Source organism: Numida meleagris, chromosome 26 (assembly GCF_002078875.1).
Source record: "Numida meleagris isolate 19003 breed g44 Domestic line chromosome 26, NumMel1.0, whole genome shotgun sequence".
Classification (NCBI taxonomy): domain Eukaryota; kingdom Metazoa; phylum Chordata; class Aves; order Galliformes; family Numididae; genus Numida; species Numida meleagris.
This window is the reverse complement of record NC_034434.1, coordinates 4,721,541-4,748,769: the sequence shown is the minus strand read 5'-3', so window position 1 is coordinate 4,748,769 and position 27,229 is coordinate 4,721,541. Positions and strand designations below refer to the sequence as shown.

Genomic DNA, 27,229 nt, shown 5'->3' with positions numbered 1-27,229 from the left:
TGGGGGATGTTTGGGAGCAACACCTCCCCCCTTTCCCATCCGCATTTCAAGCCTCGCCCGCCATTGCATGCAGCCTCTCCTTCCATTGCAACGGCTCCCTGCTGAATCCCTGTTTGCATTGCGATCCCCTCGCTGATTGCGTTGCACCGCCCTGTTGAATTGCACTCCCCAGATGCGTGTTTTCCCCGTGTTTGCATTGCAACCTCCTCATTTGCAGTGCTGTGTCGTTGTCCCCCAACCTCCCCCCCGCCCATTTACACTGCAACCTCTTGTTTGCACTGCACTGCCTGGTTGTGTTGCAAACCTCCCCCCCTCCAAGCTTTACTGCATCCTGCCAGTTACACTGCAGACCTGTCTGCTGCTGCATGAACTGAGTGTGGGGAATACCCCTCCGGGGGGTTTTGAGGAGTTCCCTCCTTTCCCTGTGTAAGCAACCCCCTCCCAAGAGTGATGTTTTTTGGAGGTAGGTTCTCCTTGTTGCCCCCACTGCAGGGTCTGGAGGGGCAGTTCAGCCTCCTGCAACAATAGGCAGGAGCTTGGGGAGGCGGCCCTTTGCAAGGAGATGCTGTGCTCATTGCAGGGGGACACTGAGGCATGGGTGGGAGAGGGGACATGTCACAGAACCACTAGCGCCCACTGGAGCAGGGCATCCCATCACACCACCATGAAGTACCCTGGGGTGAGGCGAGAGGGATATGGTGACCCTGAATCTGTCCCTGTCCCCCTCCTTTGACTGTCCCTGTATCCCCGTGTTCCCGCATTCCCGTGTCCCCAGCCATGCAGCAAGTCCTCGACAACCTCCTGAGCCTCCCCAGCACCCCAGGTGCTGCTGACCTTGACCTCATCTTCCTCCGCGGCATCATGGAGAGCCCAATAGTAAGGTCCTTGGCAAAGGTACAGTGGCGCAAGGTACTGGTGGCCCTGTGTCCCTCCTGTCACCCTGCAGCATGGGGAAAGGAGAGGATGTAGGAGCACAGAGGTGTGTGGATGGGTGAGCGTGAATGGGCACAAGTGCACGTGTGCCTGTATTACACAGAGGAAGACGCACATTTGTGTCTGCTTGCATGTGTGTGCACAGATGCTGGCGTGTGTGCGATGGGAAGGTATGCCACACATCTGTGTGCATGCACATGTGTGGGGATGTACGCGTATGGATGCATAGTTGTGTGCATGCATATATGTGTATGCATAGGGAGGTGTAGCTGTGTATATGCTTGCACATATGTCTGTGTGCATGCATGGAAGTGAGTGTGCATGTATTGCATGTGCACAGCTGTGTGTGAGGGTGCTGTGCTGCAGCTGTGTGGGGTTGGGGAGCAGCAAGAGGGAGCTGGGTATGAGTGGGGAGAGGTGTTGTGCAAGGTGGTGTATGTACACGTGTGCATGCCACTTGCTGGCTGTGCTCATGGGGAGCACATGGTGGGCGCATGTCCTGCACATTCAGCACAAAATGTTCGTATTTGAGTATGCATGTGTGCACTGGCACACGCATGCACAGGTTGGTGTGGTAGGGTGCATGCAAGGCTGGGTGCAGATGTGTATCCTAACAGATGAATTTGCATATGTGAATGCGAGGCTCTGTGCCCATGCAGAGAGTGCACGTGGACATAAGTGTATGTGCACAGTGCACATGTGTGCGTGCACCATGTGGATACAGCTGTGGGCACCAGTGGCAGCAGGAGTCCCTTGCCCCCACCCCAGGCCCACGAGCGACTGGAGGAGACAAAGCTAGAGGCGGTGCGGGATAACAATGTGGAGCTGGTGCAGGAGATCCTGAGTGACATCGGGCACCTGGTGCAGCAGGACAGTGCAGCAGCCGAGCTGGCCTGCATCCTGCGTGAACCCCACTTCCAGGTGTGGCACGAGGCATGCAAGCCCTGTGCATGCAGGGTGCATGTGCAAACCCTGCACGTGTGTAAGGTGTGTGTGTACAGATGTGCGACAGCTGTGTACCTTGCAGTCCCTGCTGGAGACCCACGACTCAGTGGCCTCTAAGAGCTATGAGACACCCCCGCCCAGCCCGGTCCTGGATCCAACCTTCAATAACCAGCCTGTGCCCCCCGATGCCGTGCGTATGGTGGGCATTCGCAAGACAGCCGGGGAGAACCTGGTAAGCCGGATCAGGACACACTGGGGGCAATGCAAGGTGCCTTGCTGGGTGCTGGGAACATTGCAAGGACATTGCACAGTGCTGGGGACATCGCATAATTTTGGAGAGATTGCAGGGTGTTGGGGAAATTGCATGATGCAGGGGACATCACTGGGTGCTGGGGACAATGAAAGTTGCAGGGGGCATTAATGGGTGGTGGGGGCATTGCTTGGGGAATTGATGGATACTGGGGGCATTGCACAGTGCTGATGACACTGCAGGGTACTGGGGAAATTGCTGGATGCTGGAGACACTGCTGGATGTTGGGACATTACTGAGAGCGTTGCATGGAAACCTTGGATGGTTCTGAGGACATTGCATGGTACTGGGAACAGTGCAGGGTGCTGGGGAAATCACTGGCGTCACTGTCAGGTGCTGGGGCAGTGACACGAGGTGACTGCTGCAGGGGCTGATGTGGGACTGTTCCACCCAGGGAGTGACATTTCGGGTGGAGCGGGGGGAGCTGGTGATCGCCCGCATCCTGCATGGGGGCATGGTGGCCCAGCAGGGACTGCTGCACGTAGGGGATGTCATCCGGGAGGTGAATGGGCAGGAGGTGGGCAGCGACCCACGGGCACTGCAGGACAGCCTGCGCCACGCCAGTGGTAGCGTCGTCCTCAAGATCCTGCCCAGCTATCAGGAGCCACACCCGCCCCGGCAGGTACTCACATTTGCATCCTGTACCCTGCACCCATACTCTGCATGTTGCACCTTGCACCAGTATGGCTCATGTGCCTCCACGCCCCTGAGTCCCGCTGCCCTATGCCTACACTGTCCTCACGTCTGTGCTGTCCCCATGCTTCCATTTTCCCTGTGTTCATGCCCTATACCCAGGTGACCCCTGTTCCTTTGCCATGTGCCCTGTGTCCCATCTACCCATGCCTTTGTGCCCTATGTCTCCAGCCCCCTGAGCCTTATGTCCCCTGCGAACCAGTTGGGAGTGTCCCATGACTGGGGATCCCACTGCCTCCGTGACCTGCACCCTGGGCACCCACAAGGATACCCCACTCCTGCCCGTGGTGGCTGCACTGTCACCCGTCTGACTCCATTCCCCTCCCCACAGCGGCACTTGGGTGCCGTGTCCCCTACCCTGAGCCATGTGTCAGCTGTGTGCTGTCACCCAGAGAGGAACAAAGAGGCACTGTCAGCAAGTCCTTTGGCACTGCACCGCCTGGCACCGTGTGTCCCCAAGCACCCTGCTGCTGCCTGTGTGTACACACTTCCTGCCCAGCCAGGGACCTGAGAGTGTTGTTGCATACGCATGCCCGCATGTGTACCATTACAGCTGCACTGTGCCTGGGTGCAGGGCTGTGCGTGGGTGCAGGGCTGTGTGCAGGCGCTGCCCTGGGACTGCTGTGGTGTCTGGGTGCTGCCCTGGGTGCTGCCTGTGTGTGCGTGGGTGCCCTGCATGCCTGCCTGCACCAAGCGGCAGGGGGGACGTGTGTGCATGTACATGTGTGAGTGCACCTAGTGCTGCTGGGAAAACTGAGGCACAGTGCTGCAAGAAGCCAGGAGCACGGCACCCATGTGGGTTTCCCCTGTTTCTGGTGACCCTCGTTGTCTCCAGGTCTTTGTGAAGTGCCACTTTGACTATGACCCAGCCTCCGACAGCCTCATTCCCTGCAAGGAGGCTGGGCTCTGCTTTACTGCCGGGGACCTGCTGCAGATCGTCAACCAGGATGACCCCAACTGGTGGCAGGTGAGAGTTGGGCATTGTCCTTTGTCCCCCAGTCCAGGGTCTCTCAGCAGCCTAGGGGCTGCTGAGTTTGTTGGGTTTTATTTTTTTGGGGGAGGGGGAGGAGGGCTTGAGGCTGGGGATGAATACCCCAATGTGCCGTACTGTGCTCCCCCCAGGAATGCAGTACAGGGAGGGTTCCTGGGGACATGGGGTCCCCACACGCACACCCCTGTCCCCCTCAGGCATGCCATGTGGAGGGGGGCAGTGCGGGGCTTATCCCCAGCCAGCTGCTAGAGGAGAAGCGAAAAGCCTTCGTGAAGCGAGACGTGGAGGTGGCCCCCACACCCGGTAAGGAGCCCGCTGCCCCACCGTGGGTCCCCAGCTCCCACAGCCATGTCCTTGTGCCCTGGTGCTGTCCCTAGCCCTGGCATAGCCAGCCTCATGCCCTCAGCAGGGGCCCTGTGCAGCAGCCTCAGTGGGAAGAGAAAGAAGAGGATGATGTACCTGACCACGAAGAATGCCGGTGAGCATCCCCAAGGGACGAAGGACAGTCCCTAGGCTGTGCTTGTGATGGCACCCTGGGATCCCCATGGCACACAATGAGTGCCTGTCCCTTACGCAGAGTTTGACCGCCATGAGCTGCTGATCTATGAGGAGGTGGCTCGCATGCCCCCTTTCCGGAGGAAAACCCTAGTGCTTATCGGTGCCCAGGGTGTGGGGCGACGCAGCCTCAAGAACAAGCTCATCATGTCCGACCAGGCACGCTATGGCACCACCATTCCCTGTGAGTGTCCCCATGTCTACCACAAGTGTCACCTTGCCCCAGTATTACTGTCCCCTAAAGCATTACCACCCCCCTAAAGGCATTATTGTTCTCTAAATGTACTGCTGGCCCTGTAAACATCAGGGTCACCTACAGGTATAATCACCATTCTCTCTGAACATCACCAGCCCATAAAAGCATCACTGCCCCCCCATGAACATCGCTATCCCCTAAGAGCATCACTGTCCTCTGTGAGAAGCACTGTGACCCAGCCTCTCGCAGTAGTGTCATAGCCCTGTTACCATCACTGTATACTGAATGGGACCCCCAAGGGGGGCTGGCATTGGGTGCTCAGGGTGACATTGTGGGCAGATACGTCACGGAAGCCGAAGGAGAGCGAGAAAGATGGGCATGGGTACCACTTCGTATCACGGGGTGAGATGGAGGCAGACATCAAGGCAGGTCACTATCTGGAGCACGGCGAGTATGAGGGCAACCTCTACGGCACCAAGATTGACTCCATCCGTGCTGTGGTGAACGCTGGCAAGATGTGCATCCTGGACGTCAACCCCCAGGTAGGCAGCACCTGAATGAGGAGGACTGAGGGGAGATCTGCAGGGTTCAGCCCCATCCCTTCCCCCTACAGGCAGTGAAGGTTCTCAGGACAGCAGAATTCGTGCCCTATGTGGTGTTCATCGAAGCCCCCAGTGCCGAAACCCTGCGGGCCATGAACCGGGCAGCACTGGAGAGTGGCGTGGCTATCAAGCAGCTCACGGTGGGTGCTTGGGACAAGGGATGCAGTGCAGCAGGGGAGGGGAGGGGGAAAGCAGTGGGGAAACTGAGGCACCACTGGTGTGGGCAGGAGGCTGATGCCCGGCGGACAGTAGAGGAGAGCAGTCGCATACAGCATGGCTACAGCCACTACTTCGACCTGAGTCTGACCAACGACAACCTGGAGCACACCTTTGGGCAGCTGCGCGAGGCCATGGAGCGTCTGCGTGCTGAGCCCCAGTGGGTGCCTGTCACTTGGGTCTATTAGTGCGTGTGCCCCTCTACTCCTGTCTTGGGAGCCCACCACTGTGATGAGTACGCCCTGCTCAGTACCAGCACTATGAGGTACAGCTCTTCTCTCCCTCCCCCCTACACTGTTTTTTTTTTTTGGGGGGGGAGGGGGAGGGGGACAGATATGAGACAGCCCCCCCACCCCATGCCTACACAGCTAACTCACTGCCAAAAGCTGCCCTCACTTTATCCCAGGAGACTGCGCCACCATGTGGCCCTTGCCTCAGTTTCTCCATGCAGGAGCCTCCCCTGGGATGGAGTGTCTATATCCCAGTAACACCCAGAAAATTCCCACCCTGTAATTAGCCTGCAGTTAACTCTGTAATTGATGATCTCTGCAGGGGAGCTGCCCTGGAGTGAACCCAGGGGCCAGGGACAGAGTGTCTCAGATGCACGCGTACGTGGGCATGCCTAGCCTGGTGGCTCTATTCTGCTTTGTTCCTGTCCTCTTTGTCCCCTTGCCCAAGCCTCCAGGGCCCCCCTGAGGTCCCCATAGCCCCTGCCCCCAGGTTGTTCCTTTGTGGTATGTTGCTGTTATTTTATTATTAAAGAGAAAGAAGAGAAAAACAGCGACTTTGCGTCATTATGGCCAAGCACCTAGGGATGGGGAAGCCCTGGCACGGGTAGTGGAGGACACAAAACAGCGACTGCTAGGGGGTGCTGGGAGTGGGGGGGGCGAGCTTCATACTTCACTCCCGGCCCTTCCTTGCTGGCACCAGGAAAGGTAAGCGGAGCTGCAGGCATGCATGGGTGTAGGCATGTGTCTGCACATACATGTACACAGAGAGCTTGTGATGCACAAGTGCAGGCCTAGTTGTGCATTTGTCCCCTTACAGAGCTATGCATGCGTTGTGCTCATGTGTGTGTGCCCCCACCATGCTGGAACCTAACTTAGGTCCCAGTACCACCATCAAGTTACAAAAGGGGATGCCTAGCTACAGTGTACAGCACCTTTAAGCTCCTAGAGGACAAGTGCACACTCTGAGAGTACTGAAGAGCTCTTCAGTGTGCTCTAAAATGCTTTTCAGTGTGAATGGGAGGAGGCAAGGACCCCCCTGCACCCTACAGTACCTCCACATCTCCTCAGTGTGTTTTAAGATGTCCTAGATTCTTCCTAGTGTGCTCTATTGTAATTCAAGGACTGCCCAGTGCTCACAGGTGTCTTCCCAAAGCAACACTGAAGAATCCCAGGAGCCCACAGTGTAGTCTAAGATAAAATACAGAACTCCCAGCACTCAGTTGCGTCTGCTAAAGCACTTTACGCCCTTCCTAGCGTGTCCCAGAAGCCTTCGGAGGCCTCTCCCTCTACTCTAAGGTACAACAGAGTACTTCTAGAATTTCCCAGTGTGCAAGATAGTGGTCTGAGGCTACAGTTAACTCAATATTCCCCACCCTCTTGCAGCATGCAACGCAGAAGGGAAAGACAAGAATGCCTGAGTGATTTGGCCTTCTCTAACACAGAAAGAGTCCCATTACTATTGCAGCATAGTCACCATAACTGCAGTCTCTTGCAAGCCCCAGGCAGTGAAGCTGCAGCTTCTCCAAGTTCACAGTTAATGTTTACTAGCTCCTTCCCACCCCTCCTCCAGGGTGGGGACAGGCCTGAGCTCTACCAAAGAAGCAGAAAGCAATGAATAATGCAAGCTCTGAGAAGGACCAGACCTCACAACCTCAAAACAGTACAGGGGCACAATGAACTTCCGCAGGCCTGACTGCCCCTGCAGTGGCCAAGCCAGGCTCAGCCTCACTCTTGAAAGCAGGCTTCTCTAGGCCCAGTCCGGTACTGCCCCAGAAGCCCCATGCCTGCAGCCCCAATGTGACACAGCATCCCCACAGTTGGCACTGCCTGAGTCACTCCACCCCCGCCTCCCTCCCTCCCCCCCACCTCCGCTTACGCATCACCCACCACAGCCAGCTGCAGTGCCACAGAGCAGGCATACATTCCTCCTTAGAAGCAGGGCACCCACCTCGCTAGGGTCCTGATGCTGCAGCAGGGCAGTGAGCTGCCAGGGCAGAGGGAAACAGCCACAGCTGAGCACTCCAGCCAGAGCAGCCGCCTGTAAAGAGGCCAATGAGAGCCAGCCAGATAAGATGATTTATTGTAAGGTCAGAGGAAAAAGTGGTCTTCTACCCTCCTCTCCCCCACATCACAGTTGACTTTAAAGCGCTTATCCTAAATAAGGTACAGAAGTCATATTTGCACTATAGAACATATTATAAATTATATCATGCATCCACTAACAAAATATACAAAGCCAACAGAAAATACACCTTAAGCCTGAGCATACATTATCTAACCACTAGTAAAAAGTAACTTAAAGAAAACACTATTTCACACTTCACATTTCAATCTGCAACGAAGTGCTTTTCCTCAAACATTTTAGTGTTTTGTTAATTTACAGAACGCACTAAAATCTTAATTACAAAGGCATACACAGAAAGAGCAAGCGTGCTGCTGGGTATTCCAGATCGAAGCCGACAACCACATTAAGTTTAATAACTTCGCCAGCTACCACACTTATCCATGTCCTCTCCTCCCCACCGCATAGTAAGCATAAGCCAAAAGATATTCAAATCAGTATGTGTAAGTTATGGTGGGGGAAAAACAAACAACTGTAATTTCAAGTTACGGGAAAGTATTTATCTGGTCCACAATAGACAGCTGTACTGGGGTACAGTCAGATGGGAAACACTGCAAAATAGTCCTATCATATTTCAAAATAAACATTTAAGAGTTTACCTTCCATCTATCTATAAAAATAGGTTTAAAACAGAAACAGTATGATACATATTTTTCTTTAATTATTTTAATGGTATCTTATCACGGAGAGTATTAGGTCTTTAAAAAACTATTACTGATCATCTGATCAGTCAGAATACTGATAACTGCTTCAGCTATGTTGTGTCAAAATAGAAACACCTTATTTTAAAGCAACAGTAGTATTTGTATTTCAAGATCACTGGTCTCCTACTGCAGCAACTAAGAAAGCTTACTCAAAACAAAGAATGTAGCCAACATTGCTGTCACTTGCAGAGAACTGACCTCTGAGCAATTACCTATAGATTTACCACTGCATGGCAGCGTATGTTACTGGTTTCTTGCGATTCTTCAGAATCAAGTCTCCTCTCAGGATGTTTAGGAGAGAATTCTTAAACTTTGAAATAAGTATGCGTATGTAAAGCAAAATCTTGAGAGAAAGTGAATTCTACAGATGTGTTTACGGAAACACAGGAGCAACTAGAACCATCGCTAGAGACTATATATTTAACACTGCTTAAGTTACTACATTTTTCAAAATAAAGTATGTCGTACAACCCCTACCCCGGGGGGGGGGGGGGGGTTCTTTCATTTCCCAAATGTTACCAGAATTCATACTCCAGTTCAGGTCTGGCTTTTTATGCCCTCTTTAACTCTTTATGTAGTATTAAGATGTCTGGACAATACAGAAAAAAAAACATAGGGGTTGAGTTTTTACACATATTTTTCCAACGAACCTTTTCAGAGGTTCTTAGAAAGGTCCTTCCTACAACTCCATTTTTAACTAAATATTTTATGTAGGCTATATTTTCTATTACATATACATTTTCTGTTATTGTTACCAGCAGCTATTAACTGTAACCAATTTGTAGTAAGTTAACTCTTATGCTTTATTCTGCTACAAGAAACAGTGATTTTCCTGGTATACATCAGTTCAAGTTAACTTCAGGCTTTTCAGAAGTCATTTGGTGATTCAAGACTAATTTTAATATATGAGCAACATCCCGCCCCACCCCAGAATGATTTGTAAGGTTTAAATCTGTTACACTGCTATCATGAACTGGACAAAATTTGATAACTAAATCATATCAGAAGAAACAAGTTTCCAAGTAGCAGGTATCTCTTGTAAATTAGACAAGGCTACATTTTACAGAAGCATTTTACATTGCTTCCTATTACAAAGTTTGTTAGAAGTCAACAAAACAAGAGCTCCCAGCTGCCTAGAACTATTTTACATACAGCGCAAGGGGAAGTTCTTATCTGCGTGCAGGCTGAAGTCATTCTATAACATTCCCAGGCAAAAAGGATTCAGTATAAAGTTACCAACTTCAATACTGCTAACGTCAGCAAAAGTAAAGTTGAAATTCTGGTCTCCAATTTGTAAAATGTTGTGACAAGCACTGTTTGACGCTTCCATGAGTGGAAAAAGTCAAAAGCGCAAAGAAAAGCCTAAGTTTTATCTATATCTCCAAAGCAGTTGAAGGACAGCCTGCTAACGTTGTAGTGTTTAATAAGAATTTGCTCAACTAAGGAGATTCATCCCTCCACCAGGAAGGTTCAGCATCTATTGCTGTACCAGTCACCGTTACTGATCTGAAGCAATTCAGTTACCACTTGAACCATATTATTGTTGTGTTTCTTCAGCAGTCGCAGGTTTAACTGCCTGTCACAGAATCCCATCTCACACAGACTGGATAGAAGAGCAGCAGCGTGCTCTTCTGAAGCTGCAGGCTGATAGAAACAAAACAAGAGAGACAAGAAGATCGTTTATCTTATTTTTGCCATCTCAAGCAGTCGTCCTGCATTATACTGGCACGCAGGGATGACAGTGAGGCCCTTTGTCCATAAGGAAGCAATGTGCATCTACTCTCATTGGTCACTTGCAAATTTGAATTACTGCTCTTGCATTACACTCAAAGAGACGTGCTTCTATCCCCACAGCGTGGATTTCTCTATCATCTAGGGGAGCACCGTGCTTCCAAGGGATGCCATCAAGCTTAACATTTTACTGTTGCAGCAATGTGTTGTGAAACATCAACACAGAGAACATATGTTTTATTAAGGTACCAACACCTACAGTTTTAACGTTGGAATTCTGTGAAACTCATAGAGAACATGGGAAAAAGACATTTACCTGCTCTGTAATGGGTGGTCCAGCAAATAAAGCTTTGTAGGCAGAGGCAGCAACTGACAGAGCTCCTTTAACTAGTTCTCCTGCAATACTGCCACTCTGTGGGTGTCTGCAGAAAGGTTAGGTATTACATTCGGGTCAGCAAAAGCCATGTGTTTCTTTCTCCTAAAATATAAGTCTTTCTCCGCTAATGGCTCAATTGAGACTTACTTCTTGTTGGCGAGAATAACCCATTATCCAAAAGAATCACTGCTACTCGGGCATCAAGCTCTCCATGCCATCTGCTAACTTGTACTTACTTTTTTAATGCTACAATACGTTAGCTTACTTTCCATAAAATGGAAGTTTGAAAGGATTAAATAGTCTATCTACATAGAAGCTGTGACATATCCATCCAGACTACAGTAACTTCTGTCTGGTTTCCACTGATTCTTAGTCACTCAATCTTAAAAGAAAGGCCGTGGACCAAATAGAATTTGCGAAGCTGCAGCTTCTGTTTCATTACCTCGGGTATTCTGAGCCCTTCTGGTTACCAGTTAGAGATACAGAAGATCCTGGTTCATGCCTGTCTTCACCACTGGGTTCTGGAAGAAGAAAAAAGTTATCACATGAACACATACAGTTAACTAAAAGCTGAACAGATTCAACATGCACATAAACAGAAAGTGAGATTCAGTCTAAACTAATACTTTCAAGCTTGGTGACCCAGATGCAAACTAGGCATGCAAGATTCTCACTACAGTCAATATAATCAAAAGAATTCCAGGAGTCACCCACTGACTAATCAGCCAGATATCTACTTCACCGTTACATGAACTGCTGTCCAAACTCCAAATAACTGTAACAACGACTTTAGCATACAGCTCTAATTCCAGAGCAAGATAAACTTCTATATGTGTACAGACACTTTTGGAGTGCTCTCCTACCATTTCTAATCAATAAATACTATGCTCACCTGATTCACAAAGCTGATTATTGCTTTATTCAAGACCTCTGTATGATAAAATTTTAAACAACCCAAGAGAAACAGATGGTATTACTTGGGCCGGTTTCTGTTCTCCTCAAGAATAAAAGAAACCAAATTCAATTGTAGGTGTAAAGAATAGGATGTAACTATGTATGCACCCTTCAGTAAGTACAGTCAATACCTTCTCTTATTTGATTATAAGGAGTGGAAGAGACATTCTCTGAAGTTAGTATGCTTGGATCTTGGAAGATACGATTCTGAAGAGATGCAAGATTTCTGAAAACATAAAGCGACAAAACAATTACTTTTACCACTTCCATTCTATGTGCCCACACGTAGGTAAGTCTAGGTAAAGCGAAGGAAATCTTAATGTATTCCCTTCCTTCCTTCTCTACTCACTGATTAGCTAAGCACAAATGGCTTTACAAAAAGTTACAGGATATAGGACACTCACAAGCACATGCAAAAGTGAATTTTTTTGCAACAGTTTCTATTTGGACACTGAACTTGCCTGTGACATCCAATAAACCTTGCAGCAACTCTTTATTCTTGTCCTAGAAGCATACCTTTCTGTCTGGGGTAAGGTGTCCACAACCTCTGGGGCCAACGGTACTACAGCCAGTGTTTGTGAAGTTGTCAAAATGTTACTGATGCTATGCATCTGTGGCTGCCTTTCCCCTTCTGAATTCCCCGCCCCTGTTTCCGATTCTCCTGTCTTTTCCATGCTGGGCTGAGAAAGAGCTGAACTATACATGGACTCCCCTAAAGGACGGCTGGTATCAAAGCACTCAGGGAGAATAATGATATAATCCTCTGATGAAGCAGAAGAGCCTTGACTCTGAACATCATCTTTATCATCACTTTCGTCTTCATCAGATCTGACAGTATTGCCAGACAGGTTTGTTCTCTCATCAGACATTAGAAGCTCGTCTAATAGAAAAAGAAAAAAAATGAATTAAAAATTGTCTATTTTGCCTGGATAAGACCAAAGGCAGTACTGTTCCAGACATAAAGGGCAATTATTCAGAAATAACTTTAAACCTCTGCTACCAATGTTAACTGTGAAGGAGCTTTTTTATTATTATTACTATTTATTTCTTGAGGGGAGGGGGAAGGTATCGATCTTATATTAAGTTCAGGTGGAATATAACAGAAGTAACAGCTACACTGAGAACAGCAATTTTCAGCTCCTAAATTATATGCATCAGATCTAAGCACAGGCTTCAAGCTATGCGCACAAAATACAGAAGTGCCAGCCATGCATAATCTATGAGTGCTTCTCTGAATGACTGGAGTAACGACTGGAACACTGACTGGAACCATTAACTCAATTTCACTTCTTATTTTTCTTCCTTTAATTAAAAGCTCTCAAAATAGCTGTTTCTTCAGAGCACTGACACCAATTTTCTGATGCAACATTGATCCTTGCTACATCAAGAGAATCAATGTCCTAGAACACGAGAGATCTCTTCGTGATTTTTTTTTTCTGCTTTACCTTCAATTCAGACTTATTTAACTTACCATCGCCATTTTCTGTCATTGCCTCTGACTGATAGATCTTTGATTCCTTTTTAGAAGCAGAGTGAGTTTTTATCCTAGAAGTTTCTTCATTTATCACATTACAACTGAAGGTGTCTTGGAACGCTTGCAAAGAATCTAATACAACAATCAGGAAAAACGATTTGAAAATTTATCATTAGCTGCAGCATAAATCAATTTATGCTCAATAACTGCGAGGAAAGTAAAGCCACAGAAGTCAGCTAAATACAGTACTCACTCTTCAGGGATTTCTTTTTTTCGGGAGGCTTATGGTCAGGTGCAGCATCCAGAGTCAGAGAGCGAATTACAGTTTCACAGACAAACTGAGTTCCGCTCATATCTTCTTCCCCTTCTTCTTGGTTCAGCAGATGTTCAGTTTTCATTTTCACCACACAAGTATCTGTAGAAAAGCAGACTTCAATCATTCCTTTGAAAGGGAAACACAATTGATTACTTTAATGTCACCACAAGGAAACACAAGCATTAAACCATTTCTTTTTTAATCTAACCAAGGCTAATAATACTGATTCTATGCACTGATTATTCCTCAGAAGTTAAAGATTTTGGAATTCATTTCAAGTTGAAATGGAATGTGAAGGTCTAATCTCGTTCTTAAAAGGTATATTCTTAGTTCTCTCACCAATTCTACTAGGATAGAGAACTCAGAAGAACCTTAGTTCTCTATTTCCAAGTTTTAGATATATTACACTCCAAGTTTCACAGAGAACAGCATCAGATTATAGATTTATGATCCAAAAAATTGTTTTTCCACTGAAAGGCAAAAAACAGGAGTTCCAATTCTTCAGGCAAATAAAACACATCACTTCCATTCAGTTATCAGATTAGACAATATCATCCTCCCTCCCCATTCTCAAGCTCCCCATCACTACTGCTTACCAGACACTGGTTTAAATCCACTCCCCTCACTCTCCTCCTCTATCTGACCTAAGCCAGGTTTCTCTAGCAAGAGGCTATCATGCGGCAAAGGAGACATGCATGGAGTCATGTCTGTAAAACAAACATTATGAAGATGATTATCACTGAAGTAATAGGAACTTTCCTCCAGGGGTTAACTTTTTAAGAAGTTATCCTTTCTTAAAGAACATTCTACCAAGACTGAAGAAACCCAGTTATCTTATAAGATACTTTGGCAAAATAGACGATTAGCTTTGCAATCACTGATACTTGTTGAGGAAATCAAGTGGTAGCCTTCTAGAATGCCTGGAATCTTATGGTCTTGGGGATGTGAAACTGGAAAGAAGTTAAGACTGAAAGTGACAGATCTGTAGTGATGAACAAGAAAAAAAAAAGAAAAAAGAGAGAGACTTGGGAGGTGGAAATACACTTTAGCCCGAAGAACAGATAAACTTTTGCCCAGACAAATTTTCATTGAGTAAATGGTAACTTAAAATGCTAGTGACAGTTCACCAGAATGTTGGAAAATCCTTACCAACAGGAGTATTGTGTGGCACTCGCTCCAATTCCTGTACAATATTAATGTCCAATAGCTCAAAGGACAGCAAATCCTAGAGAAAGAAATCCCACAGTTTTCATCAGCAAACAATGAACTGGAATTTTATGTGGTACTTCCCAGCATCAGATCCCTGGGATCCGGGATAGTTTAGCTTGGAGAAGAGGAAGCTCAGGGGTAACCTTATCACTCTCTACAACGACCTGAAAGGAGGCTGTGGTGAGGTGGAAGTTAGCCTCTTCTCCCATGTAACTAGCGATAGGACTAGAGGAAATGGCCTGAAGCTGCACAAGGGGAGAGATTCAGGTTAGACATTAGGAAGTACTTCTTCTCTAAGAGAGTGGTCAGGCGCTGGAATGGGCTGCCCAGGAAGGTGGTGGAATCACCGTTCCTTGAGGTGTTCAAGAAACGTTTAGATGTTGTACCGATGGACGTGGTTTAGTGAAACATTAGTGGACAGTTGGACTGGATTATCTTAGAGGTCTTTTCCAACCTTGGTGATTCTATAATTCTGTGATTCCAGTATCTTACAAAAGTGTCTACTCCATTCTGTTAGTTACTTGGCATGACCTCAGATTGAGGACATTTTCCCCATAAAGTCCACCCCCACACCAGAGAAAACAATACACAAGGTAAGGCAGCGAGAGGGTAAGTTAAGTACTCCATTGTCAGAGGTCAAAGACAGACCCTACACCACAACACTTCAAGGAAGAAATCTTAGCACAAACCTTGCTTACAGTGACAGCCCCCTGTAATAATTCGGGAAAATAGTTCTGCTATATAAAGTGCAGTATACTCTCCCTGAAAAAACAGTGGTTATTCTAAAGCTTAAAAGCTACTTATTCTTATGGATGTCTGTGGACATAGATATCGAAACCAACGCTGTTTGTTTCATCCCTGATTATTTTTAAGCACTTTACCTGTGCAGTGAGAAGATCAACAGATGGGATATAGAATTCTCTCTCAGTGGGTAGATTTTTCATCTTCAAAGGAAAAGCTGGCAGAGATATCTCAGCCTGTTCCACAATTTCACTCATAACATGAGCATTTCTTTCTGTCTTCAAGTAAGTATCCTGCAAAAGCCAAAAAGACTCAGAAGCACCTTAGTCAGGTAGCAAATCTAAGTCATAAAAAACATAAAGCCTGAATATTAAAGTCACAGGCAACCTGAAGAAATACTAAACTTGTCTCATTTAGGAGCCAAAAGACAAGACTTAACATGAAGAAATTCTGCAATGTTTCATTTTACTAAAAAAGCTAGACAAATAGCTGAAACAGATCAGTAACTTATTGCATATCTGTCAAAAAAGAATTACCATATCCGAAAAAAGAAGTTTTTGCAAAAGAAGTTGCTGAATAATAACTTGAATAAAAAAAAAAAAAAATCAGAAGCAAACTACTAAAGGAATCCCCCAGAGATCATTATAGTTAGGAACACAACACCACTGCAGAGAACAATGCACATTCTTCAAACTACCAAATCATTCAGAAGTGCCCCAAAACTGGATGAGTTACTCACCTGTTTGTTACTGGAAATATTATCTTTAGGATGGGAATCAAAATCCTTCCAATTGCTTTCTAAAGAGTCAGTAGCTGGGGAGGGATCCACAACAATACTGCACCAGATTCTAGGCCCAAACTGTTCCCCTCTGTGCGACAGCCTCCAGTGAGAGGTGTAAGTTCCTTCTATATTGGGAGCCACAAACTCAACTGAAACGGTTCCTACTTGTCCTGTTGGTATGGACGGTACCAACACATCCTTTTTCTCAGAAGATGCCAAAGTGAGATTTCCCCACATAAGTTTCAGCTGAAACAGAAAAAAGCAAAAACTTCACAAGTTTCTCTTTACAAGCAGGGAGGAAGAAACATTTTGAACTTCTCTGCTAAAAGGCTTTATACAAATGCTAGACAAAGAACAGCTGCTAGTAAAGGTTCACGTTAGTCTCTATCACCACAAAGTAAGAAGACACTCATCTTTAAATAGGAATTCAGTCAACACTAACAGAAGAAACTGTTCCAGAAATCAGAAATGCAACATACTTGCTGTAACCGGGTTGCACTATTACATTAGAACAACAACAGAAGACATTTTCATTGATGTTTACCTTGATTGCTTTCCTTCTCTGCTCTCTAGTTTTAAGGACAGCTTACTGCCCTACATTTTCCAGTTAATCAACCAATCAAAATAAATCATAAACAAGTTCCAAGAGAGAACTGAGATTCCTAATACATATAAACTTCATCTTCTACAACTATTTTAGTATGTAAAAGTTAACAACAAAGGAAAGATACCTTTGTGTCTGAGCTCCATTCCACATTGCCTGTATTTTTCATTCGCCAGTGTTTGATGAACTTCGTGCCTGGCTGCAAGTGAGTGCCATCTGGCAAATTCTCATCAACAAAAACTGCACTTAGTGTTGGGACAATTGCTTGGAAGTGTTGACTGAGACTCCTGGGAGGGTGAAGGAAAACAAACCAAAACAGCAAAACCTGAGGAAGTTACTCAGCTGTTATGGCTAAAATAGAATAACATACTTAGGTGTGCTTTTTTCCTGTCTCTAGACATGTTTCCAAACTGTAATGTTTTAGTACAGTTTTCATCTCAAGTCTAAACACCACATAGCAGTTTGTTTTGCTTAACCAAAAAGGAAACAGACGAAAATTAGGTCTGCTCATGTGGAAGAATCTCTATTACGATTACAGCATCCAGGTTTTTAAAAAAAAAAAAAAAAAAAAAGTTCACTGCTCTTCAGTTGATTTTTAATTTAGTTTTAAAACACTTCGGGCAATGCTACTACTCTGTTACAGAAGTCAGTCATCCTTCCAATTCTGAATCAAAGACTTATGGTTCACTGATATAATCTTATTTGGCCTTACTTACAGCATTGTTTTTTCAGTAAGTACCACAGATTTGCCTGAAAGGCAAAAAATCAAAAGCTCTACTGATAGTTTAGCGCACTGACAGAGGACCGGTGAAGCAGTTCACCATCAACATCAACTTCAAGAGATCCCAATTAGCAGCGCTCTTGTTTCTGTAATATTTCTGTTCAGTCAGGAGGAAGCCATAATAACTACTTTAAGCTCCTCACAAACAGAAGTTACTAATCAACCCTTAAACACCCCGTACATTCACAAAACCTAAAGGAACCAAAAAATGCAAAGTAGTTCGCCTTGCCTGAAAGGCTGTTGCCTAATGTCCCTCATCCTAAACGCATACGGAAGAAAAAAAGAAAAAAGCACTGAACACATGTACACAGAATATAATTAACTATAAGGAGACAATTAAAACAGGAAAGTATGGATTCTCAAAAAAGCTAGCAGCAATGCTAATTTATGTAGCATGTGCACAAACGTAATCCCAGGCATTCACCTTCCTCGTCAACCTACGTAATCATCAACTGCTTTGTTTTCTTTCTTCTGCTACTCTCCTAAGAAAGAACACTCCACCTTGCAAATTCTATTTAGACAAAATTTCCACAGGATTCAAACACATATGATACTCTGAATGAGTAACTGACTCCACAGCCTTCCTCGTTACTTCAACTTGGTCTCATCGCAGAAGGCCAGATAGCGCAACTAAGAACTGTTCAGCTAATAGCAACCCTTACGGTAAGGTACTGTGTTGGAGATTGTCTGACTTAAGAGTCGGCGAGCCACTACTTTCCAATACAGGGACAGAGTTCCACAGATGAATTTTCCTGTGCAATTTTAGCTGCTTTTTGAGCTCTCGGACCTCTGCCTTCCGCTGTTTCTTCTCTGCTCGTAACCTCTGCTTTTCTGCCTTCAGAAATCTTTTGTCTATCTGCTTCTGGAGCCTGCAGAGAAAGAATCACTTTGTTAAGCATACTAAATTGATTAAAATTTAGCTTTAGTCAATACAGTCTCAGAGGGAACACTTCAGGTAATGTCTCTCGTTTCTAGACTGGAGACCAAATGATTCTCAAAGAACAACATCACAGCCACTGATAAAGGTATTTAGAATAGCCTCAGTGAAAGAGAAGACAGATGAGAACACGTCCAAAGAACAAGCAAGCTCGAGAAGTCTACCACCCACCTATGATCTTTCCTATTTCACTATTAAAAACTCTGTAAGATTCTTGATTGAAGTCATTTTGTAAGTATAGAGCTATTTTTAAATATTCACACTACAGAGTACCACTTCCTATTATGAATAAATCCAAATTCATAAAAGCAGAACACCAACCGCAAGACATGTTTCTCTACTTTGCTGCCAGGATAGTCTTAGCAGGTACTGACAGGTGCCACCATTTACCTAACTTGCTCCAGAGTAGTGGGCAGGCAAGGTGAAAACTGTGCAATGTCGTAGTTTTCAGCAATACATAGCATAGGTCTTCGTAGCTTTAGCAATACATGATTAGGATCATGTGCATACGTTCCTGCTTCACACTGTTCACAAATATTGTAGGCTGGACAGAGACTGCAAAGTAGTAAAGGCAGAAGGTTACCAGAAGGTGGACAAACAATTAATACTCTAGAAAAGAAAGAATAATTAATCCTTCCATTTATAAAAAATGGAAAACTCAGTATCAAACTATCACTGTAAGCAGTGACTGAGTGGAAGAAGCTCATTCTTTCCCCCATACATCAGTATCTGGAACACCTAGATCAATATTTCCTCTTGGCAATGCAGTTCCCACTTCCTTCTCCAATACACAATGAAAAACTTGACACTTTGTTCAGCATAAGCTACTGACAATTGTTTCTCTCCAGAATAAAATGTTACATTGAAATCCAAACCAGAAACAACATTATATTTATACAAGGAAATATGAAGAAAAAGTTAACTGAAGTTTTCAGGATGTAAAGGAGATTGCTCTTGAAGGAACAGGACTGGTTAAAAACAGATAGTCACCTCAGGTCAGCAAGAAAAATAAATACCCAAAAGAAAACCCCCTACTGACGTTCCATTCCCTGCTACTGTCAAATCCTAAAATACTTACCTTTACAGCAACTGTCTCACTCAAATAAAAACCTCACTTCAGTGGCTCAAAAGGCTCAAAACATATTACTGACAAACTAATGACAGGAAGTGCATTTAAAATAAAATTAAAAGAGAGAAAAATAAAAGCATTACATCCTTTAAGCTCACCGACCATAAAAATCCTCCTTTTAGTTCTGACAGACTGGTAGCCATAGTTTTTGCACTTTTGTTAATTTATAAAGGAAAATGTTTTGTTAACTATCGCACGTTATGTATTAGTTTTAAAGTGCTTGAGAACAACAAGAGTCTGAAAGTTCTCTTATATTCTTTTAAGAAAGGTGTTTTTTTTTTTTTTCAAAACAGTATTAATCTTGCTTTTATGCAGGTAAGGACTGTTTGCAACAGCAGAGACCACAAGCTCTTTATGAGACACATTCTAGAGGTTCTGAAGTATATACCATCCATCAGATTAGAAATACGGAAGATGGTTTCTCAAAATCTCATTCACATGCTTAACCTGTGAAGTTTCCTATACTGTCATCGCTCATCATATCCTACCTGCACTGGTAGCGAACTCCAACAATTCGAGCCTGGCAGTTGCAGCAGGAGATCAGCCAGTCACATTGATTACCATTCTTTCTTTGGGTCCCTGAATTTGGAGGTGCTGTTGTAATAGAGCTCTCAGAGAAGTCTGGAGACTGATTGTGATGAATAAGCTTCTCATACAGCTTCTGCTCCAGCTGCTCAACAGTTTCCTTCACCACCTGCTCCCTGAACTGGAGAGGAAAAGAAAAGTCACCACTGAGATGCAGCTTCAAGAAGCTGGTTTTACAAGGTAAATTTAAAAAAAAAAAAAAATTCAAGCTTATAGTACAAACTGTAAAGTTATTCCATAGCCTTGCACCAAGAGAAGGAAACAAATCCAAGACCATTAACTCCCAATACACTGCCCTGTAGTTTCTGTTCATCTTAAAGTCTCAATTTTGTCCACCAGAAGCTTTTCAAATATCATTATTTAGTATTCCAAGTTACGAAAGATCTTTAGTTTGTACAAAGTAGTTGCAAAAGAAGGGAAAACTGAGAAAAAATGTTTAAAGATACCACTGCACCACCATATCTTCATTCATGAAGACACTGGCTGATTAATTCTTACCACTCCCAGCTAAATGCTTCTCAGTGATGTTATTACTTGCCTAAAACAATTTAACGTGTCTCATTAATCTACAGGTTATATTCATTGGTCTCTTGAAATCATTTTCTTAAACTGAACTACCAAGAAAAGCAAGGCCATCAAAAGTTAGTTTCCAGAGAACAGAAGCACAAGTATTACCCCACTGAAACTGGTCAAACAAGACTCTCCAACAGAAATACCGTGTTTCATGCTGTACCCCAAAATTCCTGTGGCCGTCTGGAGCGCAACAAGGATTCTAGCACAAAAGTTCCAAAACACTGAAGGGACCAATGTCTAAACAATTATTCCAGCCTTTCTCAAAAACAATGCTACTTAAAACTACACTCAAACCAATCAAATGCATAAACCAAACAACCCAGTTTTGACAAAAGTGGCAAGTATCAAAGTTTTTTTTGTTTTTTTTTTGTTTGTTTGTTTGTTTTTTAAGTTACACCAACACTGTAAAAACCCATCTAGACAGTCATTGTTAGACACATAATCTCAATTTGTTGCCGCAATAGTGGAGTGATTAGATGTCCAAATACCATTTAAGATTCAGGTCACAAGTACGGAGAACAAATGTCATCAGATATACAGACTTAGGCATCACAGGTATCAATTCCACCCAAAACCTCTGGAATTTTAATATTCTTAAAGGATTTTGCAAAAGAAAATACACTTACTGTTTCCAAGTAGCTAGTAAACCATTCTGGAGGACTTTCATTTGTTCTTCCTGTTCTATTGTGATTTAACTTCTGCTGGTGAAGAGGAAAAAAGTCAAACACATCGTGTATGCGAAACCACAAAAACAAACCAATCAACCCACCCACACTTTCAACATAGCAACCACTTTCAAATAGCTCTTTCCCAAGTATCTTCTACAATAAAGATTTCAAGTTCTTTAAAAAACAGCAAGAAAGCCAGACAAGGAAGCCACTGAAGTTTTCCTGAAAGATTTCTGCCTTATTTGCATTCAAATGCAATTAAACATCAAAGCCAAAGCAATCAAGTCAACCAAAGGTTGCCAGAAGGCAAATCAGGGCTTCAGGAGACCATTTTATTTACCAAAGTATTCACAACGGTCAACAAGAATCAATCTGTACTTTGAAATACAGCATCAAAACATCCTCTTATAGACATCCAAGCAATGTTATGACCTTCAATGGCCACATTCAGGTAGCTACAAGGACCAATTTTTGAGCTTAGAGTTTTTTAAATGTATGGGTAAAAATGATCATCAGGCTAAGAAGTGAATAACACACCATTTTTTTGTTTTAATGAGAATATAATCCAGCTCTGCATCCTACCTGAGTTGTCAGCTCATCTTTAAGAACTGCCAACTTTTCCGTGACTGTTTTTTCATGCAGTTGCCAAGAACAAGATGAAGTTTCTTTCAGAGGAGAGCTTTCTTCATACACATTCATCTGGAGTTGATTTCCTTGCTTAACTGCAATCTAAATAACAGTACACAGTATACCATATTTACTCCACTTAAAACCAACATACTAAATCCTGTAAAAATACGGCATTATACTGCACCAGAGAGGCAGGGGTAGAGAACAACAAAAAACATGAAAAATTGAGTGACATGCCAAGCTTTTTATATTCTGATTTGTAACCAATATGCTTATTAGAAAGATCACTACAAGCAAGAAGTTTATTAGGCAGATATTCTGCAGGAGTTTTAAAAGCTACAATAAAGCTGTTTACATAAGGCCAGTAAACAATAATCTCACAAGGAACTTGAAATAAGTTTTCATTTATTATTTTCAGATTAGTAATTCAAGTCATAAATTCTGAAAGCACTAGTACTGTACAATTCAAAGGAATGCAATCCTTATTTTGTCTAGAAAAAAATATATAACTGTTGATGAAGCAACTAAGCTCTTAGCATGAAATGAAGTTTTATTGCCAGAGAGTGTAACATTGGAGAATGCAAGAATGGTAAGATTTTTAAGTGGATCTCATAAAAGCCCAGTACCTCCAAACTGGGCAAAATGGTATTACTGCGCGTTTGATAAAGCCAGTAATTTTTCACTGTGTGCTCAGAGCCCTGAATCACAACTACATATTCAACTGATGAATACAAAATCAAAATCAACCGGGCTGGACCGAAGCGTAGCAAAATATTCAGGCTATCATCCAAAGCAAGAAAACTGAGCTATTCTGATCTCCACAGGCTAGATAATGCTATTTTTTCAGCTACAACAATCCTCATTAGAGAGAGCTGAATATATTGAAAAATCCAGAGACCAATTACCTTCAGAGCTTCTTCATATTCCTCTGAAGAGAAAAGAGAAACATGTGAATTTTTCCCTACATCAAACACCATATGCTAAATTTGCATGTATTTAAGAACCCTTACATCTAGGAATGCCTTCCACAGCTTCTATAAATTATTTTAAAGTAGCAATACTAAAGAAGTTGTTGTACATGTGGCAACAAGGAAAGGCCTGTAGCCTAGAGAGTTGAGATTTAACATTCCCTTAAGGCACTCATTTAAAAAAAAAAAAAAAAAAAAAAGTCAGTTACTCTGTATCAAGATTTCTTCCTTTGGGAAGAATGTGATGCCCAACCACATATAAGATTCCAATAAGCAAGGTTTCTCAGCTGTTTCTGCATAAGGTAACAGATAAGTCTATTAACGAGCCTGATTTTAGTTCAGTAAAGTAGCAGCTTACCTTTGCTATTCACAGACACCTGCAAAGAGAAATAATAATGAGTAACAGCCAGTTAATTATTTTTGTAGTTTTTGAAATTAACATGCTTTCAAAGTAAATGTACTTTTATTCAGTTTTAAGTATCTATCACTCCTTCAGATTTTTGTTATTGCTGCAATGTTTAATTATTAATCAATGCTGAAGTGTTCTGGAGTAGATCACGTACTTTATTAGGTTTGCACCATCAGCAAGGCCCCTGGCTCTGCTGAACCCAGAACATGCATGGCCTCATCCAGCAGAAGTAAGCCAGGGCTTGCTATACACGTAAACAGAGGTTGGACCCAGTTGCTGTCAATATCAAGCATGCAACACTTGAGTGTTGTTGATCACAAACAAGGCAACACAATCTACTACGGGTCCTCAATTTTTTTTTTTTAATCAAAATTTGCACAAAGAAGTTACTCATACAAGGAGTCATTTAATCACTACAGCATCACATAATTCTGATCAATATTTACTCGATTAGCACGTGAAAGATCTTTAACAAACAGATATACATATTTAAAAAGTATACGCATATGTAGACAAGGAGAGAGATAAAGGCTGGAAAGTAAGGACAGAATCTCTCCCTGAAACATTTCTGGAAGTGTCCTGACATTTCCCATTAGGAATTTTATTTTAAGTCCTCATCTCTGCAATTTAGCCAAGCGGCAAATCAATCTGCGGAGCTCAGAGCGCTCAGCAATTGTGTTCTGTCTGACAGCTACATTCCAATCTAAATCTCTAGATAAACAGAAAGAATGAGGTCAAAGTTATGCCAAGCAGGAAGTTACTCAACAAGGACAACTGGAAATAACTAATTTGCCTTCTGAGTCAGTAATCTGCTTGCAGATTATAGCATTCGCATAAAACAAGCAGAAGATTTGAGTACACCAGATCACTGAAGTCAACATATGCTAATGCCAGGGGATCTCAGAAGAACAAATGTAGATTGAAGAGACGGGTCTTTATTGTGCCTTGAGACACAAGCAGTTACAAGCACCTTACTCTGATAAAATAATAATAAAAAATTTAAAATCCCTCAACTGAACCATCCATTCCTCAGAGCACAAAGAACCGGTACCTGTTTCTGCTGGGTTACACTGGTCTGAAAAACAGAAGCAATGGCTTCTGTTTCAAATTAAGAATGCTACATTAAGAGTGAAACCAAGAGACTAACAGCTACTCTTTTCTCAAAGGGACAAAGCCCACCACCTCTGACCTGCAAAACATACGCTCCAGAAGGACTGACTACAAGATGCAGAAAGGTTCACAGCAGTTGTATTTCAGAGGCAGAGGGAAGTGGGGGGAGCATTATACCTCATCATTATCCTCATCAATGTATTTTATCTGAATGTCATCCAGGTCAAATGAAACTTTAACCTGTAAGTAAAAGAAGGAGAAAAACAAAAACAAACGATGAGATAGGCTTCCAGCAGATTTCAGTCAATCACGGTTATTAACAGGAAAAAAAGTTTTTATCTTTTCACCCTCCCCTCTTAGTTTCTCAACTGAAATAAACAGTTTTACGAAGTCTGTTCTTCCGGAGTTGAAGTACTCCTCCCAGTGCCTTCCCTCCACCCTTTAACAACTTGCCCCAATGAAAAGAAGAAAATCATTTATTTAGTGTTCCAACTTCTCTAATTAATGTTTATCCAGCAAACCAAGATCACAGAAAGGCCTTTTCACAGTAAGGGGACTCGCTCAGGGTTAATGAACTCAGTCATGGCAAACACTGCAATTTAAAGCAGCTAAAGCCAACAATCTTTGAACACTAGCTTGTGCATTAAAAAACACCTGGTACGGACAAGCAGCCTTTCTTTCCCCTTACAAACCTATTTGAGTTTTGAGGAACTAGAATAAATTCAAACTAAGAAGAGTGAAATATTAAATTCTGCTTCTCACTGGCAGATGCACTGCACACCTGAACATATAAATCCATTATGCATTTCCCAATAACAACAATAAATCTGAACAGCTATATTGTATTAACAGGGCAGAATCCACAATATTCGATGAATTGTAAACAAAAGCAATCGTTACGTTGAATAAGACTTTGAATCTCATGTGCATTTTTGAACACAAACTGCATTTTTCCTCCAAGACTGCTCTACTTGAGACATATTCTGCCAGCCTGGACCTAACAAAAGGCCTCTAGCCACCCTGGAAGACAGCAAATGACTGGGACTTACACAGCCTCACAAGAGCTACCTCTACTGCAGAATTTATATGTGACTGGCAGGTCCTTTCAGTGATACAGCCCAAATTAATTTTGGGAGTGCAATGAGAGAACTAACTCACTGAGAAGAAAATGTCATCTTAAAGATATCTCTACACCACAAGTTGTTCCCCCAAAACTCATGCTACAGCCATAAAGCTGTCCATCCTTTTTAAACACTAGACATATTTAATAATACAGTAAAAACACAAGAAACAGTTTGGCTAGTACTACCATGAAACACTGCAAAGAGCAGAATCACCCTTGGTTAGAGAAGTAACCCTAATGCCACAGAGGCCCATGACTCAAATAAGCGCACTCTCATCCTCAGAGCACTGAGGATTAAAAGCAATCTGCTTCCAGCTTCGATGCAAGTAGGACACAGACCCACTCAAACACTCCTACACAGTCTACCTATCAACAACTACTTTAAGAGCGAACTAACACCTCTTCCTGAATTCTGAAATACAACAAGGAAGGGATCATATAGCTTAGGTTTTGAATTTGAGTAAGTCATCATGCAAGAACATCCCGCAGCGTATATTACATTAGCTAAACAGAATTAAATAGTAAAGAGAAAATAAAACACTGGTAAGATGCAACTTAAAGAATAAACCAAAAGCAAACAAACAAGAAGAACAGAAGAATTGCTACAGAATAAGTGAGCAAAAATACTGCCACTACATCATAACCAACAGAGTCTTCATTGCACTGATTAAACTTCATCCAACAGAAGAGTCTGAAATAACTATAACCAGAAATAAACATTTAAGCAAAGACTTTAGCATATGACGTATTGGCGACTAGATAACCCATAGAACAGCAACAAGATCAGGAAAATGCTCTATAAGCAACAGATGAGTATTACTCAACCTTGCCTACCTGAATAAACAAAAAAATGGGAGACAAGCAAAACAAAGTGCGCTTTATGGCAGGACAGTAGTAAAACCCATAATTGCGGATTAGAGCAACACACATCTGGGCCACCTGCTCACACACACAGATTACAACAAAACAAAAAACAGGAAAAAAAAGCGCACACAAAAAACCCCAACCCGTATAAAACTCTATCTCGAATAAGTTTTTCCACATCATTTTAACTAGAAAACAAAAGTTAAAGTCGCTATCAAAGCTCGAAAAACAAAAAACAAAAACAAACAAACAAAAAAAAAACAACACGGAGGCTACAGTAGAATGAAAAAAGACCAATTTCAACGCCCCGTAAGATGAACAACACAGTTCTGGAAGCCGAAAGAGAAGGAGCCGGGTAGTGCTCACCATGGCCTCCACATCGGCCCACGTCGTGTGCGCTGTGTCTGACACCAGGAAGCTCTGGGTCTCCCCGCGGCAGCTGACGCGAAGGTTCACTTGCGGCTCCATGCTGTGTTCCTCAGGAAGCAAGGGAAGCCCTGTTAGGTAACCCTACCAGGCAGCCCCGGCCCGCGATCGCCTGCTGGACCAGATTTGGGGGGACGGGCAGTCAGGTCCACTCACCGCCCACTACAGCTCTGACAGTAACCCCCGCCGTAGTAACCGCCAGCCGAGCACTAGGACCCCCTCAGCAGTACGACAGCCCTAACATGGCGGACCGGCTTAGGCAGACTCCCCGCACCTCGCGCGATGTTATTGGTTCTTTGGCGTGCCTCTCATCCTCCTCGCCACCCTGATTGGGCCGGAGGGG

The 27,229-nt window shown here is 43.8% G+C and overlaps 2 protein-coding genes across 15 annotated transcripts in view; one reads left to right on the top strand and one right to left on the bottom strand.

Moving 5' to 3' along the window:
- Nucleotides 1-6,219, top strand: part of MPP2 (membrane palmitoylated protein 2) — a 15,373-nt gene extending 9,154 nt beyond the window's left edge. Inside the window, exons 2-13 of one of the 10 annotated variants that reach the window (XR_002432962.1) lie at nt 776-909; nt 1,702-1,854; nt 1,961-2,110; nt 2,583-2,810; nt 3,717-3,848; nt 4,070-4,175; nt 4,279-4,350; nt 4,450-4,611; nt 4,963-5,165; nt 5,237-5,365; nt 5,453-5,706; nt 5,994-6,219. Coding sequence is in view for 9 of the 10 variants with exons in the window: in XM_021378271.1 (XP_021233946.1) it covers nt 776-909; nt 1,702-1,854; nt 1,961-2,110; nt 2,583-2,810; nt 3,717-3,848; nt 4,070-4,175; nt 4,279-4,350; nt 4,450-4,611; nt 4,963-5,165; nt 5,237-5,365; nt 5,453-5,629 (1,646 nt within the window). In the remaining variant the exon portion in view is untranslated. Of the gene's footprint in view, nt 1-775; nt 910-1,615; nt 1,855-1,960; nt 2,111-2,582; nt 2,811-3,716; nt 3,849-4,069; nt 4,176-4,278; nt 4,351-4,449; nt 4,612-4,962; nt 5,166-5,236; nt 5,366-5,452 lie in introns of those variants that run through there. The other 9 variants (XM_021378277.1, XM_021378276.1, XM_021378275.1 and 6 more) reach the window with 9 other exon arrangements.
- Nucleotides 7,730-27,186, bottom strand: NBR1 (NBR1, autophagy cargo receptor). 5 transcript variants are annotated; one of them, XM_021378266.1, is made up of 22 exons: nt 27,043-27,186; nt 26,827-26,929; nt 24,651-24,713; nt 23,313-23,331; nt 22,892-22,914; nt 21,939-22,085; nt 21,315-21,389; nt 20,019-20,236; nt 18,792-18,956; nt 18,127-18,333; nt 16,811-16,970; nt 16,038-16,325; nt 15,439-15,591; nt 14,498-14,573; nt 13,945-14,055; nt 13,286-13,474; nt 13,030-13,164; nt 12,075-12,438; nt 11,690-11,784; nt 11,047-11,125; nt 10,545-10,650; nt 7,730-10,141 (listed from the first exon to the last, which is right to left on the bottom strand). In XM_021378266.1, exons 2-22 carry the CDS (start codon nt 26,926-26,928, stop codon nt 9,968-9,970), a joined length of 2,949 nt encoding a protein of 982 aa, XP_021233941.1. In that variant the 5' UTR covers nt 26,929; nt 27,043-27,186; the 3' UTR covers nt 7,730-9,967. The 5 variants fall into 5 exon arrangements, with proteins under 5 accessions (XP_021233941.1, XP_021233943.1, XP_021233944.1 ...); XM_021378268.1 differs by having other exon boundaries at nt 21,315-21,386; XM_021378269.1 differs by having other exon boundaries at nt 13,286-13,447; nt 27,043-27,185.

Coding starts and splice junctions, on each gene's coding strand:
- NBR1 (XM_021378266.1), bottom strand. CDS start 26,928: ATGGAGCCGCAAGTGAACCTTCGCGTCAGCTGCCGCGGGGAGACCCAG. Junction 22,086..22,891: donor AATATGAAGAAGCTCTGAAG/GTAATTGGTCTC, acceptor ACTGTTATTTAG/ATTGCAGTTAAGCAAGGAAA. Junction 12,439..13,029: donor AATGACAGAAAATGGCGATG/GTAAGTTAAATA, acceptor TTTTTCTATTAG/ACGAGCTTCTAATGTCTGAT.